The 17772-nt window shown below is 45.0% G+C and overlaps 1 protein-coding gene and 1 long non-coding RNA gene across 5 annotated transcripts in view; one reads left to right on the top strand and one right to left on the bottom strand.

Annotated features, from left to right (window-relative positions):
• The window catches only part of LOC126195224 (myristoylated alanine-rich C-kinase substrate), a 495457-nt gene that overhangs the window by 109174 nt on the left and 368511 nt on the right, over positions 1–17772 (bottom strand). For all 3 annotated transcript variants that reach the window (XM_049933748.1, XM_049933749.1, XM_049933750.1), the window contains one exon: positions 15300–15692. In XM_049933748.1, coding sequence (XP_049789705.1) covers positions 15300–15692 — 393 coding nt within the window. The remainder of the gene's footprint in view (positions 1–15299; positions 15693–17772) is intronic.
• Positions 1–17772, top strand: part of LOC126195227 (uncharacterized) — a 386656-nt gene that overhangs the window by 31988 nt on the left and 336896 nt on the right. The gene's annotated exons all lie outside the window — the stretch shown is intronic.

Genomic DNA, 17772 nt, shown 5'->3' with positions numbered 1-17772 from the left:
TCGCTGCCTCTTAACGGCATTGGCTAGTTACACCAAATACATACGACACTACTTTGGCAAAAGTGAAACTGTGACGTATACAGGGTGTTACAAAAAGGTACGGCCAAACTTTCAGGAAACATTCCTCACACACAAAGAAAGAAAATATGTTATGTGGACATGTGTCCGGAAACGCTTACTTTCCATGTTAGAGCTCATTTTATTACTTCTCTTCAAATCACATTAATCATGGAATGGAAACACACAGCAACAGAACGTACCAGCGTAACTTAACTTTGCTTCAGGAAATGTTCAAAATGTCCCCCGTTAGCGAGGATACATGCATCCACCCTCCGTCGCATGGAATCCCTGATGCGCTGATGCAGCCCTGGAGAATGGCGTATCACAGCCGTCCACAATACGAGCACGAAGAGAGTCTACATCTGGTACCAGGTTTGAGTAGACAAGAGCTTTCAAATGCCCCCATAAATGAAAGTCAAGAGGGTTGAGGTCAGGAGAGCGTGGAGGCCATGGAATTGGTCCGCCTCTACCAATCCATCGGTCACCGAATCTGTTGTTGAGAAGCGTACGAACACTTCGACTGAAATGTGCAGGAGCTCCATCGTGCATGAACCACATGTTGTGTCTTACTTTAAAGGCACATGTTTCTAGCAGCACAGGTAGAGTATCAATTGGGCCAACTGGCGGTGAATCTAAGTACAGTACATGCTGACGAAACTAAAATGAGCTCTAACATGGAAATTAAGCGTTTCCGGACATATGTCCACATACCATCATTTCTTTGTGTGTGAGGAATGTTTCCTGAAAGTTTGGCCGTACCTTTTTGTAACACCCTGTATATGCAGACAAACTAAAAACGAAAATGTGAACAAAGGCCCGGATTCGATCCCAGGTCGCTGCTCTCGCTAGGTACAAATTTTGATTTATCGCTTCAATCTGCATACACCCGACACAGGTATTCCAGACTTAAGTCTCTTGAACTACGTAGTTTCATTTAAGCACCTATACCTGGGTTTCATATGTTTCGTTTGAAGCTGAAGTGCTATTCTAATACAGTTGGAGCCCCTCTGCAATGCTGTTCCAGTTTAGGGGAATACCAAGTGGTCTAAGGCGCGAATGGGAATTTGGACTGAAGAGGGAGGCGTGCTAGGGTAGTCCACGCAGTAGTGGAAATCCACTGTGCCAGGGTGGCGTACTAGGTAGCGCCTCGGTCTAGTGAGCTGGAGACCCAGATTCGAATCCCGGCCTTAGTACAGTCTGCTCACATAGAATTAAACTTCTGCGTCCCAATTTTAGACATATATTAAGACAAGCGCAGTACAGAAATTAAGCATTGGCACTACATTTTTAGAATTCCTAGGTTTTTATCAATGATACGTTATAAAGCCATCTGCAAAAGCAGCTCCTAACAGCGAATATTTCAAAATGGCTCTGAGCGATATGGTACTTAACATCTGAAGTCATCAGTCACCTAGAACTTAGAATTACTTAAACCTAACTAACCTAAGGACATCACACACTTCCATGACCGAGGCAGGATTCGAACCTGCGACAGCAAATATTTATTGTAAGCTATTTTCATATTTTAAGTGAGACAGAATATTTACCCCTACTCTAAGGATGGCTACGAATTCTACAGTCAGTTTAATTCTAGTTTAAAATCTTGAAAGGGTAAGTGGAGAGGGATGTGCTAAATAAAATAGTGGGGTTGCATACTACCACTTTTGTCGAATATGGAAATTATACTGCCACAGTAGTTGCAACAACTGTATTGGGCAATTTTCGATCAGAATCAGATCGCCACACTTCGGTGCCTCGTTGTCGTTGGTGCTGCGAGAACTTAGTAGCTATTGTGGTTTGCGCGTGCGTGTAGGAGGAAGGCAACGCGCTCCGTCCTATGTGTCTAACTGTAGTATCCTCTGGTGTTCAAACCATGACAACTGCACTTTTCATTCAGATGTCACCATGTCAAACAGAAAATGTAAGGAGAATAACCCAAAGAACATGGGAACTGCAAGTTTTGACCATCTGCATTCTGGCAAAGCATCTACAAGATCATGTCAGTCGACTTCTGTAAGCATTCCTTTTACAATACGGATATACACTGAAGTGCCAAAGAAACTGTTATAAGAATGCGTATTCAATACAGAGAGATGTAAACAGGCAGAATACGGCACTGCGTTCGACATCGCCTGTACAAGACAAGTTGTGGTGCAGTAGTTAGATCAGTTACTGGTGATAGCAGGTTATCGAGATTTGAGTGTGCGTGGTTGTATAGTCGGCGCACCAGCGATGGGACAGCATCTCCTAGGTAGCGATGAAGTAGGGATTTTCCCGTTCGACCATTTCACGAGTACCGTGAGTATCATGAATCCGGCAGAACATCGAATCTCCGACATCGCTGCGGCCGGAAAAGCATCGGGCAATAACGGGACCTACGACGACTGAAGAAAATCTTTCAACGTGACGGTGCAACCCTTCCACAACTTGCTGCAGATTCCAATGCTGGGCCATCAAGTGTCAGCGTGATAACCATTCAACGAAATAACATCCATATGGGCTTTCGGAGCCGAAGGCCCACTCGTGTACCCTCGATGACTGCACGACAGAGCTTTGTCTCGCCTGGGCCCGTCAACACTGACGTTGGACTGTTGGTAACTGGAAACATGTCACCTGGTCGGACTAGTCTCCTTTCAAATTGTATCGAGCGGATGGACGTGTACGGATATGGAGACAACCTCATGAATCTCTGGACCCTGAATGTCAGCAAGCGACTGTTCAAGCTGGTGGAGGCTCTAATGCAGGGCGTGTGCAGCTGGAGCGAAATTGGACCTCTGATACGTCTAGATAAGACGTAAAGGTGACGCGTACGTAAGCATCCTGTGATCGCCTGCATCCATTCATGTCCACTGTGCATTCCGACGGACTGACTTTTCCAGCAGAACAATGCGGCAACCCACACGTCCAGAATTGCTACGGACTGGCTCCAAGAAATCCGAGTTTAAACTCTTTTACTGGCGACCCAAATCCCCAGATATGAACATTATTGAGCATACCTGGGATGCCTTACAACGAGCTCTTTAGGAAAGATCTCCACCCCCCCCCCCGCCCCTTTGTATTCTTACTGATTTATGGACAATCCTGCAGGATTCATGGTATGATTTCCCTCCGGCACAACTTTAGACATTAGTCGAGTCCATGCCACGTAATGTTATGACACTCCTGCGTGCGCGCGGGGGCCCTGCACGATGTACCAGATTCTTTGGCTCTTCAGCGTATGAGTGGATGTATCTATTAGACACAAAGCGTAGTCCTAACCACTCTATTCGTATACACTATGCACCCAGTCGACGCTTGAACATCAAAGTGCTTCACATCAGGTACTGACTTAAGTGGTTGCCTTCTCGTTCCTCCGACCAGTGAAACTTCCGTCCCAACACAGAAGATAACGGCGCGACTTTAGAGTTCCAGTGGCCAGAGGCGAGGATCACATTAAGCGGCAGCGGCCCTCCTTTTACTAGACTGTTACGGGGTGCGTCTAAGGTAGGGGTGCAGCGCGTCTTGTTAATACAGGGCACCATTATACGGCGACCGTGTATTAGCTGGTTGGCTGACGGAAGAAGGCGTTCCCTGGGACCACTCCTAATAAACGCGCGCGTCTGTCTACCGTTGCGCCGACACGCACTCTTCATATGTTAAATTAAAGGGCTGACACCGTGACTTAAAAAGCCTGAAAGTGCTTGAAGGGAAAACGTGAATGGCCCTTATTCTAACAATTATAGTAATAGCCTGTAAGCACTCATTTGTGAACGAGTGTACTCCCATTAATGGCAAAAAGCGGATATTACCACTTTCGACTACCTTAGTTTCATCGTTACCATTCAGAACCCATTCCGTTCCATCCAGCCAATTTCATTTCAGAACTTCGAACAACTTTCTAAATCTTTCAGTTTCTCATATCTAAAGAGATAGAAACTACGGTTAAGCGCCTGCTAGAGGCTATATCCCGTTGTAACACGCAGTGGGTTCACTTCGTAAGCACGCGAGCAATGACTGCTTAAATGTCTTACATTGACCTTACACTGGCCGCCCCAAGGAAGCAATACGTAGGGGGGCTGTAGCAGCATATTCCTACATTCCTCACTTATTACTGATTCTTGGAACTTCGCTATCAGGCTTCCACGGGTAAGTGGTGTTCACCTACAGGCGTTTGCCAGTTCAGATATGGCTGTCATTTCTGTGACGTTCTCTTTTGGGTCAAACCAGTCAATATTCACGCTGCCCTTCTCTGTGAAAGTTTAGTATCCTCAGCAGTGCTATTTGGTACTGCTTGAGCAGTATTCTAGAGCACTAATGATTTGTTACCAGTCTCCTTTGTACACTGGCTACTATCTTACTCACGAAACACACCAGCCTGCCATCTGCTTCATCTACGATTCAGGTGCCCATACGATAATTTCATATCCCCACCAGTTTCTATATCGAGGTATTTGTAGCAGCAGACCAATTCAAATTAAGACTTATTTCAGTCATAAGAAACTACTTTTTCGCATTTTTTTCGAAGTGCACGCATTTACATTTCTAAGCATTTAAAACAAGCTGTCAGTCTTTGGCACCACTTTCAAATCTTATCAAGATCTGGCTGATGAGTGTGAAGTTGCTATTAACACTGTCTGCGAGGTCATTGATACAGAACATGGTCAGCAAGAATCCCAATACACTTCCCTGGAGCAGGCCTGAAACTGCAGCGTGTGGACAAAAAATATGGGAACTAAAAATCGCATATGGAGCAGGAAAATCGTTTGCATTCGGAACAGCTTTTACCCTATATATGACAACACTTAAGAAAATCTGTCGTCACACCGGAATACACTGGAACGAATCCAGTACATCGTAACACGAAAGGGTACGACGATAGATGGAGGAACTGCAGTGACTAACTTTGTTGAGCATGATCGCCTCGTCTTGGGTGTGCGACGGTGCTGGGAAATTGTGGGAGCAGGGTCCGCTGAGCGGTACAGCTGAAGCGGCGGCAGTGGCAGGGGTCTTGCGGGATGAATTGGGGCGGCGGTGCGGAATCCGCCGGCTCCACCCCCGCTACGTACGGTCCGTTCCAAAAACATGGGACACGTATCGAGGCCGCTAGTGCTCCCCGAATTTGTAACATACAGCGCCTTCCTGCGTTCCCTGCGCTACAGAAAGATTTACCAAGACGTTTGCCATTCCACAAAGTTTTTAAAGTACTCATTTCTAGATTTATTTTTGCATAGAATACCATTAACGTTTCCGGTTTATGCATTTTGACTACACTAAGATACATATGTGAGAGCGTTATTTTTGCCTTCTATTACTCCACTACAACCAAAAACTTATTCTAAAAGATTATTAATCTACTCCTAAATGACAGGAATCTTTCGCGTTGCTCAACTTACAAACCCGGATACCAATTAAACAGTTTAGAGTTGCGCCTGAAACTCTTCGTGACTCAGACGAATGGCACGTTGCTACAGCCAGCTCGCGTTTGTTAAGACGAAGAAATCAGGCCAAGTTCAAACAGCTACTTGTCTACGACGGGAGTGCTTTTCATCCTGTATCTCTGTAGCAAATAAGTTACTTCTTGTAAAACAGGTGATGTGCAGTAGATGCAGTTGGAATCTACTTTAACACGAAGGATAGCTTTGCAGCCTCTGGATCACGGGGTCCCGGGTTCGATTCCCGGCCGGGTCGGGGTTTTCTCCGCCCGGGGCTGGGTGTTTGCGTAATATCATTCGGGAAGTGCCGAGACTAGAAATGGAAAGATGTGGAACTTGTACGGGTGCTGATAACCACGATGTTGAGCGCTCCACAAACAGCAACCACCGCACAGGAGCCAACAGATGGCATTTGTATTTCGATGGAAGTACATTTCATAGTATGGAGGTGAGGGTTCTATAATTCAGGAGTTTGCTGATTCCGATTACATATTATATCTGCCTCTGCATATACACGCCTTACGTAAGTACATTGTACATGGTGGAGAGTACTTTGTCATAATACGACAGACATGCGATTTCCTATCCTCGTGATCATATAAGTGTAATTTTTTGTATTTTCCACAGCCAATAACGGCAGCTTCCATAGCGTGTTTTACACTTTTTATGGGTCATAGAAATCCTAGAAAGGCTTCTACGAGTTCAGTCACACAAACCGAATACCGACCACAGACATGTCAATCCAGGAATCAGTGCGATTAGAGTTTATCCTATCCAGCTATCTTCCACTATACGTCAGTTACACGAGAGAAATCTTAAATTTTATCTCTATGCTGTAACTCTGGAAAATAGGTTCAAACTCTGCAGAGAGCAATGTTACATATGAAACGTTCTGGCAGATTAAAACTGTGCCGGACCGAGACTCGAACTCGGGACCTTTGTCTTCTGCAGGCAAGTGCTCTCCCAACTGAGCTACACAAGCACGACTCACGACCCGTCCTCTAAGCTTTACTTCCGCCAGTGCCTCGTCTCCTACCTTGCAGAACTAACACTCTGCCATAAAGTTTTAATCTGCCAGTAAGTTTCATACCAGCGCGCACATACCGCTGCAGAGTGAAAATTTCATTCTGCAAGTGCTACATATGTTTACCTACCTAAAATTTTCATTTTACTTGCTATTTTGTAGGTTACAAACACCTATCTGAAATATCCGGTTTATTTACAGGCTGTTTATAAATTATACAAAAGTAACTTTGAATTGTGAAAAAGGTAAATAACATTCGGAAACTTATGATACAGCACTGAATGCAGTATACATTCAACTAATCGAAGAAGATCAGAATGGAATTATGACAATATCTTCAAGTTTTATTTAGGAATATTCGATGTGGCTACCCTTCGTAACACGATTAATGTCATCTGTAACAAGTTTCCTGCCAAATCCTATGAAGCCAGTCTTTACGCAAGGCGGCAACTGCTTGTGTTATCCGTTGTGGCAGCTCGTCGACCCTTCCGGGAAGCCGAGGAACAAACGCTCAGCCTTTAACGCAACCCCAGTACACAGAGGTCTATGGGGGCTAATTCTGCTAATCGTCGTGGCCAGGACATTGTTTTACCAAGTCCAATCCAAATCGGCACATTTCTCCCAAGACGCGACAACTTCACAATGGTAAGTGTGGTGGCGCTGAAAAATTCTGTTCCCATATTTCACTGTAATTGGGTTACTACCTAATGTTCAAGCATGTCCAGGTACGATATGCAAGAAAATTGACAGTACATCTCGTTACTACTTACAGCCCTAGGCGAGTCCGCTACATGTTCGATTATGATGTGGTTTCTACTCATCTTACATCTGAACATTATGCCGATTCACTTTACCCAGGTATGGAAAGTAGGTTTGTCACTGAACACTACAATCCATCTTCAGTCTCCATTTTCTTAAACACTTCTACACAAACGTCAGCTCGTTTTAATGTTTCACATTCTCTTAAACCTTGAGACAATTCGAGTTCGGATGGTTCGAATGACAGGAGTTTCCTAATGCATTCCACACTGTAACACTAGGCATATCCATTCTGAGCTGGCACGTCTCATTTACCCAGACTACGAATTTAAGACTGCAGACCTTTTTCAACTGCTGCGTCAGAGACTGCTGGGCCTTCCTGACAAGTCGTTCTGTGTGATGCACAGCCAGTTTCGGTGAAATTGGTAAAAGTTTGTCTGAGGTGGTGGCTGCTTGCGAGATTAGTTCCGAATTGTGTGTGAATTGTAGCCGATATGGATTCATGAAACCTTACGCAACACTGCACACGCTCTGCGCCGTTATACGTCGACTTCATAATTACAGTCGGAATGTATCATTCGCGCATACCATCTACCGGCAACTTAGGTAATTAACATTGTTAAGCGCGTTAAAACTTTAAAATTTACTTATTCAGTGCTGCATCAAACGTTTCTGTAACTTATTAATCCTTTTCACAAAGGTTACTTTTGTCTATTTTATACACTGTATGGCAACATGACATTTTCAGTATACACTGAAACGCAAAAAAAAAAAGAGTGAATAGACATGCGTATTCAAATACAGATGTAAACAGGCACAATACGGCGCTGCGCTCGGCGACGCCTATATAAGACAAGTGCCTGGAGCAGTTAGATCGGTTACTGCTGCTAAACCGGCAGGTTAGGAAGATTTAAGAGAGTGAATGTGGTGTTATAGACGGCGCACGAGCGATGGGACACAGTATCTACGGCGTAGCAATGAAGTGGGGGATTTTCCTGTACGACCATTTCAAGAGCGTACCGTAAATAGCAGAAATCTGGGAAAACAAATGTGCGACATCGCTGCGACCGAAAAAAGATCCTGCAAGAACAGGACCAATGACGACTGAAAATTGTTCAATGTGACAGAAGTGCAGCCCTTCCGCAAATTGCTGCAGATTTCAATGCTGGGCCATCAAGTATGAGCGTGCGAACTATTTGAAGAAACATCATCGATATGGGCTTTCGGAGCCGATGGGCACTCTTGTAACCTTGATTACTGCGTACAAAAGTTTTACGCCTCGCCTGGGCCCGTGGACACCGACATTGGACTGTTGCTGACTGGAAACGTGTCTGCTCGGACGAGTATCTTCAAATTTTATCGAGCGGATGGACGTGTACAGGTATGGAGACAACCTCATGAATCCGTGGACCCTGCATGTCGTCAGGAGATTGTACAAGTTGGTGGAGGCTTTGTGATGGTGTGGAGAGAGTGCAGTACGAATGAAATGGGACCCCTGATACGTCTTGATACGACTGACAGGTGAAACGTACGTAAGCATTCTGTCTTAACATCTGCATCCATTCATGCCCATTGTGCATTCCGGCGGACTTTGGCTATTCCAGCAGGGCAATGCGACACCCCTCAAGTCCAGAATTGCTACAGAGTGGCTCCAGGAAAACCCCTCAGAGATTAAACACGTCCGCTGGCCAACAAATTCCCAGACATGAACGTTATTGAGCACATTTGGGATGCCTTGCAACGTACTGTACTGTTGCGAAGTTATCTCCACTTCGTTCTCTTACAGATCTATGGACAGCCCTGGAGGATTAATGGTGTTAATTCCCTCGAGATCTACTTCAGCCATCAGTCGAGTCCATGCCACGTCGTGTCGCGGTACTACTACGTGCTTGCGGGGGTCCTACACGATATTAGGCAGGTGTACATTTTCCTTGGCTCTTCAGTGTATTTTTGACTAGGCTCTCTGACATCAGGAACATCCCATCAAATGAGATGCGCCGTCATAACATGCATTCTGATGAGTATACCTTAACGCCTCGACGAAACCCACATCGTTAAAGAAACACGTCCTCTGTGCAGCTATCATTGGCTGGGCTGGGAGGATGTGTCAGCGGTTGTACTGACAAAACAGACTTCGACAGAAGTGAATCAGTTTAATCAAGAAAAACTTAAAATGGCGCATGTCGGAAGGGTTCGAACCTTGCTTCTCTCTAATACGGTGGAACTAGCTCATTAACTGAAGTCGCTACGAAGCAACCTTTTAGTCGCTACGAAGCAACCTTTTAGTCGCTACGAAGCAACCTTTTAGTCGCTACGAAGCAACCGCGCCACACAGTAATGTCAACGCCAGAACCCGAGAAACGCATTTCACTGCACCAACTGGCTCGCTGCCAGATTTACAAGGAGCAGGAGTAGGCGCGAGTATCAGCAGAGTGGCGGTGGCCGTCTCGGACAGACGGACGCCAGGGGTCGCCGCGGGACGCGAGACGCCGCGGTCAGCGCGCTGCCAGCGATAGCTTTGTTTGTCACAGATAAACCCAAGGCGGCCGGAAGAGCCGTACTTTCGGCGGCGGGCGCCGTTAGCAAGACGCCGAGGGCAAAGTTTCTGGCCGCCTATCACGTTTCCTGGCAACCAGACGCCGGTACGCTCCACCCCGGACCAGTAAGTGCCTCCGACCGTCCACCACATTCACTCGTGTCTCAAGGCCGCGACCGCCCAAATACACTGACCGGCACGACAAACGCAACAAATGATGTTTAATTATCTAATCAAAAAGGAGCACTTCCAAATTTTTTATACGTATTTTACTGCTGTTGCCTTGCGAGCAAACAATGAAGTGTTGATTGTTTATTGTACTAGTCTCAATGGTTTCTCGCGCAACCTTGAACACACATCACTGAATGTGAGCGAATGAAGCTTTGCCGCTCTTTTAGCGCTTATTCTGCTCTGAATTGTCCCCCTTTCAGACGTGTATGCAGGATCTTTGTGACTGTCATAATCAGCTTTCTGGAGTGAACATGCCGTTAAGCCCTGAACAAGCTGCGGAAGCTGTTGTGGTGGAAGATGGCCGCAGCTTGGATTACGTTGCGCAGGTTTTGAGGATTGGACCTTCCACATTTCCACAAGCCTAGAGAGGTACAGGGAAACTTGAACCTTTGCAAGGAGACCAGTAACAGGCCCGAGAAGAGCAACATCGGAGAGAGGAACGCTTCTTAAGACTTCAATTTCTCCGCAACAGTCAATCCGCCGCCACTGAACTGAAGTGTGCGTCTCTGGTTTATTTGGTTAAATTTGTTTGTAATCTTTCATTGTTGGACACTTAAATGGGACCGTACCACAATATTCCGTCGTAACAGTGATTACAGTCATAAAAGTGACAAATTTAAAATAAATTTCAGTTTTTGTAAGCAATTTAACTATTGCGTTTTTCGTGCCGATCAGTTTATATAAGATACGTACAAATTGAACTTGGGCAAAAACAAATGTCAGGTAAGGGCGGCACTTCGTTGAACTAACAAGGGTCTATCCCGTATGTCACAACAACGAACAAAGATCGTGTTTGTCAGTGCGTACAGACGTATCTGCTAACTCGCTTCAACCAATAGCAAACGGTAGAATTCTATATTCATTGCCACGGACAAAAAGTGCTAAGGTTTAAAGTGTGCGTATGTAACTCATCTACGAACACACCCCCGTCAATCGGCAAAGCTGAATACATAAGGTCCACCAGGAGAGGCGGGATTTTGGATTTCTTACAACTTTCCCACTACCGTGCTCTAGAATCAGCATAATTCAGAAGTTCAAATCCGCAGTTTTTTAGGTCATCTGAAATGACCTTGAATTTCTGTGATAATTGAGGGGGTATCTTCTCGGCAATTAATCTGTCAAAATTAGCACACAAACGGATTTAGCACAAACTCTGCTAATTACAGTCTTAAAGTCCGATAGTTACACCACACACGATACATTAATACAGCAACATCAATGGAGCGGGCCCAATAAAGCCATTTAGAGGAACCAGAGCATTACATAATACGGCAGCTTTAGAGTGAAGAATTTTTCAGCGTTACTTTTCCCTTCGCAGACATTTGTACGACCAGCAAACACACTGTTGTGCAACAGTAAATTTGATATTCTATGTTGGTTTACGCACAGTCAGGAATGTAGCAGACAGCCTTGCGGATTACACGATGAAGGTTGTTTGGCGACAACAATTTGAAATTACACCACCGACAGTTCAGTTCGTTTAAACAAGGGTAGTGACGCACAAACAATTAGAGATTCGGACATATTTATTGTTTGACAGTCGCTTGTACAGCGTTCGTTTAGTACTGACGAAAGTTCACAGACGTGATTGGTTAAGACCTGTAACAGCGTTTTCGGAATTCCTTGTTACGAAAGCTGGGGAAATCGCGACTTGTCAAGCATCGCTAGTTGCACCTTGTTTCCGTTCGGTAACCACGTATGATTCTATGACCGTTAGCGTTCAAGCACCGTAATCGCTGTATCGCTGAATCTAGTCCCGATCGTCAGTTTTTTTTTATTTTCAACACAGTCATTTTCTTTACTATTTATATTACAATTGATATAATGGGAAAAATACGTGTAATCGGATGAACTTTTATTAAGGCACAGCCGACACTATCGTCAGTTTTGGAGCAATCAGTGTAAATGAAGGTGTTACTGGCGAGTCGCGCACGGTATCCGGAGTACCCTCCTTCGGGAGCGAGCTGAGGTCAAGATTAATGTGAACCGGAGCCTGGAGCCAAGGTGGTGTCGGGCTCTCACCCTCTGAAGGTGGTAGGGAGGGCAAAAACCAATTTTCGAAGCAGGCGACGAAAGCAGACTCCAGGGCAGACACATACAACCCATACTGACGGTCGAGAGAATCGTCGAAGGACGACTGATAAGAGGGGTGGTCGGGCATTGACAACAGCCGGCAGTCATACCGACAAAGCAGTACATCGCGCCGGTATGTCAATGGTACTTCGGCAGCTTCAGTATAAAGACTCTCGACGGGACTGGTATAGAATGCTCCGGTTGCAAAACGCAACCCCTGATGGATGGAGTTGAGACTGCGTAAGAGGAATGGCCGAGCAGACGAGGCTCCCATAATCCAGCTTTGATCAGACTATGGACCGATATAAGCGAAGCAGGACAGTGCGATCCGACCCCCGAGATGAACCACTAAGAACACGGAGGACATTAAGGGAACGTGTACAACGGGCAGCCAAATAAGAGACATGCGGAGACCAACAAAGTTTCCTGTCCAGTGTGAGCCCTAAAAACTTCGTTGTCTCCACTAATGGGAGAACAACGGGACCGAGATGTAAGGATGGTGGAAGGAATGCTTTATATCGCCAAAAGTTTATGCAAACCGTCTTCTCTTCAGAGAACCGGAAGCCGGGGCAGCACAGAGTTTCTACGCAACTTAAATTAGCAAACAAAATGTTCCATTATCACGGACTTCTGCTTTGACCAGTAACAATGTGGTGATGCCAGAAGAGCGCAAATAGTTCACTGCCTTGCTTCTATACACAATGTATCTCCAGGATCACAGAAGATAACTGCCCGGAAACTAAGATATAGAGAAAGCAGCCATATCAGTGGCTAGAGCGCCTCTAACTTTTAACCGAACATCCCAAGTGCTCAATAGGTTGGTTCATTTGCGGGGGGGACCACACGGCAAGGTTATCGGTCCCATTGGATTAGGGAAGGTAGTCCGCCGTACCCTCTCTGAGGAACCATCCAGGCATTTGCCTGAAGCGATTTAGGGAAATCACGAAAAACCTAAATCAGGATGCCTGGACGCGGGTTTGAACCGTCGTCCTCCCGAATGCGAGTCCAGTGTGCTAGCCACTGCGCCACCTCGCTCGGTAAGTGCTTCAACAAGGTGATCGTGCGTAAGGCAGCAGACATCAGCACCGGCAGAAGAGCACGTGTATTTCATTCGAGTCACTGCTGCTACTGCTGCTGCCATCCGTGAAGCAACCCGCTTTTGAAATCTGCTCGTTGGGACGGTTATCTACAAGTGCGAACTAATTCGCTGCGGCAATACGGAACCGATTACATTTATATATGTTCTGTCTCATCTGCCACCTAGAGAAAATACAAATATTTTCGGGCAACTGTCAAAGGTATCAATTCGAGAAATGCATGCTACACAATGTGCTGTCTTAGATTTAGTCACAAGCTGTTTCGACAACGGATCATCCTGACAGTCGAAAAATGTTTGACACCTTCACCTGGCATACACGCTATTTAACCAGTATACGTCAACGCAGACTTTTCTTACGTTTTCAAGTCCAGCAATAGCGCATACTTTCTCGGTTAAATAGCATTTATGCCATTTGAAGTTGTCACAATAGAAATTTTCCACTGAAAATGGTCCAGCATAGAAAGTGGCAGTGAAAAATGTATCCTAAGACTGGACAGTGTTTTCACGCATTTCTCCAAGTAGTGCTACTATACAGCGCGTATTATGAAGCTAAACTTCCAGCGATGCTCTTTTCACCGTCCTTTTGATGAGAGTTTCCTATTCAAGCAGTCGTCTTCCGAAACACTGAAGGTACTTGTAATTTTAGTATATCCATTCTGGATGACTAACTGCAACTGATTTAAATTGGTGATTTATATGGGAGTAAGTATGCAGCAAGTAGCATTTTTGGATTTTCTGATACCACTGACTAATTTCTCGTCGAGCGACTGCAGGGTCATCCGATGGAGGAGTTACAGCAACATTTTCTTGACCAAACGACGTTTTAGTCGTGCTGGCGGAAATTTAGTTACAGGAACGGAAAAATTTATGATCGAAAAGTTGTCATATCTCAGAACAACAACAACAACAACAACAACAACAACTACTACTACTACTAAAAACACACACACACACACACACACACACACACACACACACACACACACACACACACACAGTTTAGCTGTACTTTGTTTTATATTTATCCCGTCATTCATATTCTTTGTACTTCCATTCAGTGCTTACCATACTTTTTGTGAATAAAGTTAAGACCAAGCGCAGCTGCGCGTGCGCGTGTAACCTGAAAAATTACATTATGGGAATGTATTTGCCATTGATATCAAGGCAGTGAACTCTACGTACGAACTTTTCGTTTCAAAACTCTTCGTTATCGGTAAGTGACTTATTTCCGGCTGATCATGACCACAGCGTCTAGCTGCACATGGTCCAGAATACAATGTTCCTATAACAGCGTCTGATTAGCGTGCACTGGCTTGGAAACTGGTTGATGGTAGAATGAATCTAAGCCAAAATCCGAAACGTTTAGAGGTTGCAAATTTACACGCACAAATTGCCGAAAAATTTATGAGCCTGTATTTATTTTAGAACATAGGTTTCGGTGAGTGATCTGTGGCATATTCCAAGGCGTAGATTAGACTAAAGTAATAGCTTGCGCAAGAGTTGGTGAAACCAAAGACGATGACGTCATGAGAAGTTCACGCGTATTGAGTTATACGGGGTTTTTTGTGTAAGGCAGGGCTTCCGAACCTTTTCAGCTGGTGGACCCCTTCTTTAGTCTAAAATCCATGACGGACCCCTAGTCTGTTCCCAATGACCCCCCCCCCCCCCCCCGAAGTATCAATAGTCTTTGGTTTAGAGATAAATGAAAACAACTTGAAGGTCAAAAATCGGGCGCACAAACGACCCCTGTCTTGTTGCGAAACAGACGATCGGACAAGCCACATTCTCCGGCACTAAACTGTGTATGCGTCCTCACTTACGAACCGCAATGGCTGCTTGGGAATACGACCTGAAGTAAAAGTACACATTTTTTTACACGAAAAAAATAGTGATGAATTTGATTTTCACATTTTTATTCAATAATTTTACTCATTATTTTACACGATTTGGTGAAGGGTTGCCGCGGACCCCCTAGAAAGAGCCGGCGGACCCCTAAGGGGTCCGCGGACCACACGTTGGGAAGCCCTGGTCTAAGGTGTTCGCGTCATGGGTCAAAGCAGAGGGGTGTTAGTGGTAGGTTCAACATTCCCGGAAGGGCGTACTCACCGAGTTCTCCTTGGGCGGCTCTGCGGCGTCCTGCTTGCCCCTGAGCAGGTTCCTCAGCGAGAACTTCCTGGCCACCGGCTTGCTCTTGTCCTTCTCCTTGTCCTTGCCCTTTTCCTTTTCCTTCTTGTCCTTCTTGCCCTTTTCCTTCTTGCCCTTCGGTTTGTCCTCCGCGAGGGAGGCGGCCGCGTCGGCTCCTTCCTTGCCGTCGCCGTCCGCCGCCGCCTCCTTGGCGTCGGTGCCGTTCACGTTCGCTTCTGGCTCCGCGGCCGACACGGAGTTCTCGTCCCCGTCGGCTGCTGCGGGTTCGGCTTCGACTGCGGCGGGCGCCGAGGGCGCAGCGTCGCCATCCTCGTCCACCACGGCCTCCGACCCGTTCACCATCACCTCGCCATCCTGCACAGACGACGACACGACACACCCTGTAGCTACACATACAGAACTGGGCGCAACGTGTTAGTAACTTCAAAATACATATTACAACAAATTACTGCATCTTCTGATGTCTTCTGCTGCATCAGCTAATTTTTTTCCATTCGTAACTATCACACACATGGACTCAGCAGTTCACTGGTTTATTTACGACTCATCGTGATAAAGTAAAGAAACGCAAAATTACAATATAGAAAAACGGCCAAACTGCTCAGGGTTCCATACAAAATTGTGTACAGGCAGCTCATCTGTATGTTCTGATACGAGTTTGAAAATGTGTAGAAATGACCCTACCTCCTGCTTGAAGTGACTGTTAGACGCTTAACATTTTTTACACTATAAAGGGACAGCAGACCTCAGTATTTGACAAATTTCAACTTCATAGCTCGAACCGTTTCTCAGATAAAAGCGTCCTAACAGGCTGACAGAATGATACTATAAGGGTTCCAATTTTACCGATCGCGGTACAAACACTGAAAATTATGTTTAAGACCAATTTAACGAAAACCCAATATTTTGTTGCAAAACTAAGACGTCGAACCGTCACGTCACGCGCATCTTCGTCGCTTAAAACACTTATCTTCTCACGTGTCGTACTTAGAAAAGTAAACTTACGTTCGTAAAGAGCACATTCACGTCTATGCTAGTTTAACAAAACTATTTTAAACACTTTTTTGTACCTTCTGCTTTGCAAAGGAAGTCCGAATCTGATTTATCGTGTTAAGTGTACTATCTGTAACAAGTGTCACTTTTAACCCGAGCTCGATCCCACGAGCAATTCTTAAATGGAGGGATAAGGAATTATCGCAATTACACCACCTTAAACAATTATTTCAACAACTAAATGAGCGCCGAGAACCGAAAACCCACTTGGACTACTAGGGCATACACTAATTGCAGATATTAGGGCTGGAGGATATATTTGTTTCACAATATTGTAAAACTTATGATCCACGGCTTCCGACGCAAACAGATTTCTATCCCCCAATAACTGACAGTTTCGTAATCGCTTAAGCATAATCTCCATGGAGTCCAGCGCCTACTACTGCGGCCTACACGGAAATGATAAGTATTTTAGGAAACGCAACAAAATGGCTTTTAACCATCAGCTGTGTCCCATTAGCCATCTGCCGGTTTCGATTATTAACCATCACAGAACGTATGGTACAAAAAGTTAGCTACAAGCATCCTATACTCCTTTCAAGCTGAACGATATAGAAATTATCCAGTGAAACTGTACGAACACCTGACAATTTGTCTTAGAATGCTGGCAGTCATATCCCATGTCAAATAGACGTCACAGGAAAACGGAAGAATTACTGGAAGAATTACTGGAAGAATTACTGGAAGAATTACTGGAAGAATTACTGGAAGAATTACTGGAAGAATTACTGGAAGAATTACTGGAAGAATTACTGGAAGAATTACTGGAAGAATTACTGGAAGAATTACTGGAAGAATTACTGGAAGAATTACTGGAAGAATTACTGGAAGAATTACTGGAAGAATTACTGGAAGAATTACTGGAAGAATTACTGGAAGAATTACTGGAAGAATTACTACTGAGGGATTCTTCCAGTAACTCTGTATTTCAGAACTGAACGCACTAGCGTCTTTATTTCTTTTAAAGGTACGTTGCAAAGACCTGCTGTGGAAACACACTGTGAAGCTGAAACTGAAAAATGTTAGATCGGCACAGTGAAAGAAGGCCTAAAGGAAGGACGAACGACAGCTTGATATAGGAGACAGACAAAAGAAAAGGCAGAACATTACGGTTGGACAGTTGGTCCAGCAGGAAACCCAAGAAGGCTGAAACAACTACGTCTGACGAACAGACAGGCGCTTACTGAGCCAGAATGATGTAATGCGGGTGCAAAGAAATGCGAATGCAAAAGAAAAACTACGAAAATTCCCCTTGAACATCATGCAGTCCAGTCGGGATCAAATTTAATAGACAACTGAAAAATTTACGCGATGGTCGTGTTGCATACAGCAGCATGGCAAACTTCGTATAATTTCATTAAGTCTAGGGGCACAAATCGAT

This window comes from Schistocerca nitens, chromosome 7 (assembly GCF_023898315.1).
Source record: "Schistocerca nitens isolate TAMUIC-IGC-003100 chromosome 7, iqSchNite1.1, whole genome shotgun sequence".
In the NCBI taxonomy this organism is placed as follows: domain Eukaryota; kingdom Metazoa; phylum Arthropoda; class Insecta; order Orthoptera; family Acrididae; genus Schistocerca; species Schistocerca nitens.
Note: the sequence above shows the minus strand (reverse complement) of the source record. Positions and strands in the feature narration are given on the sequence as shown.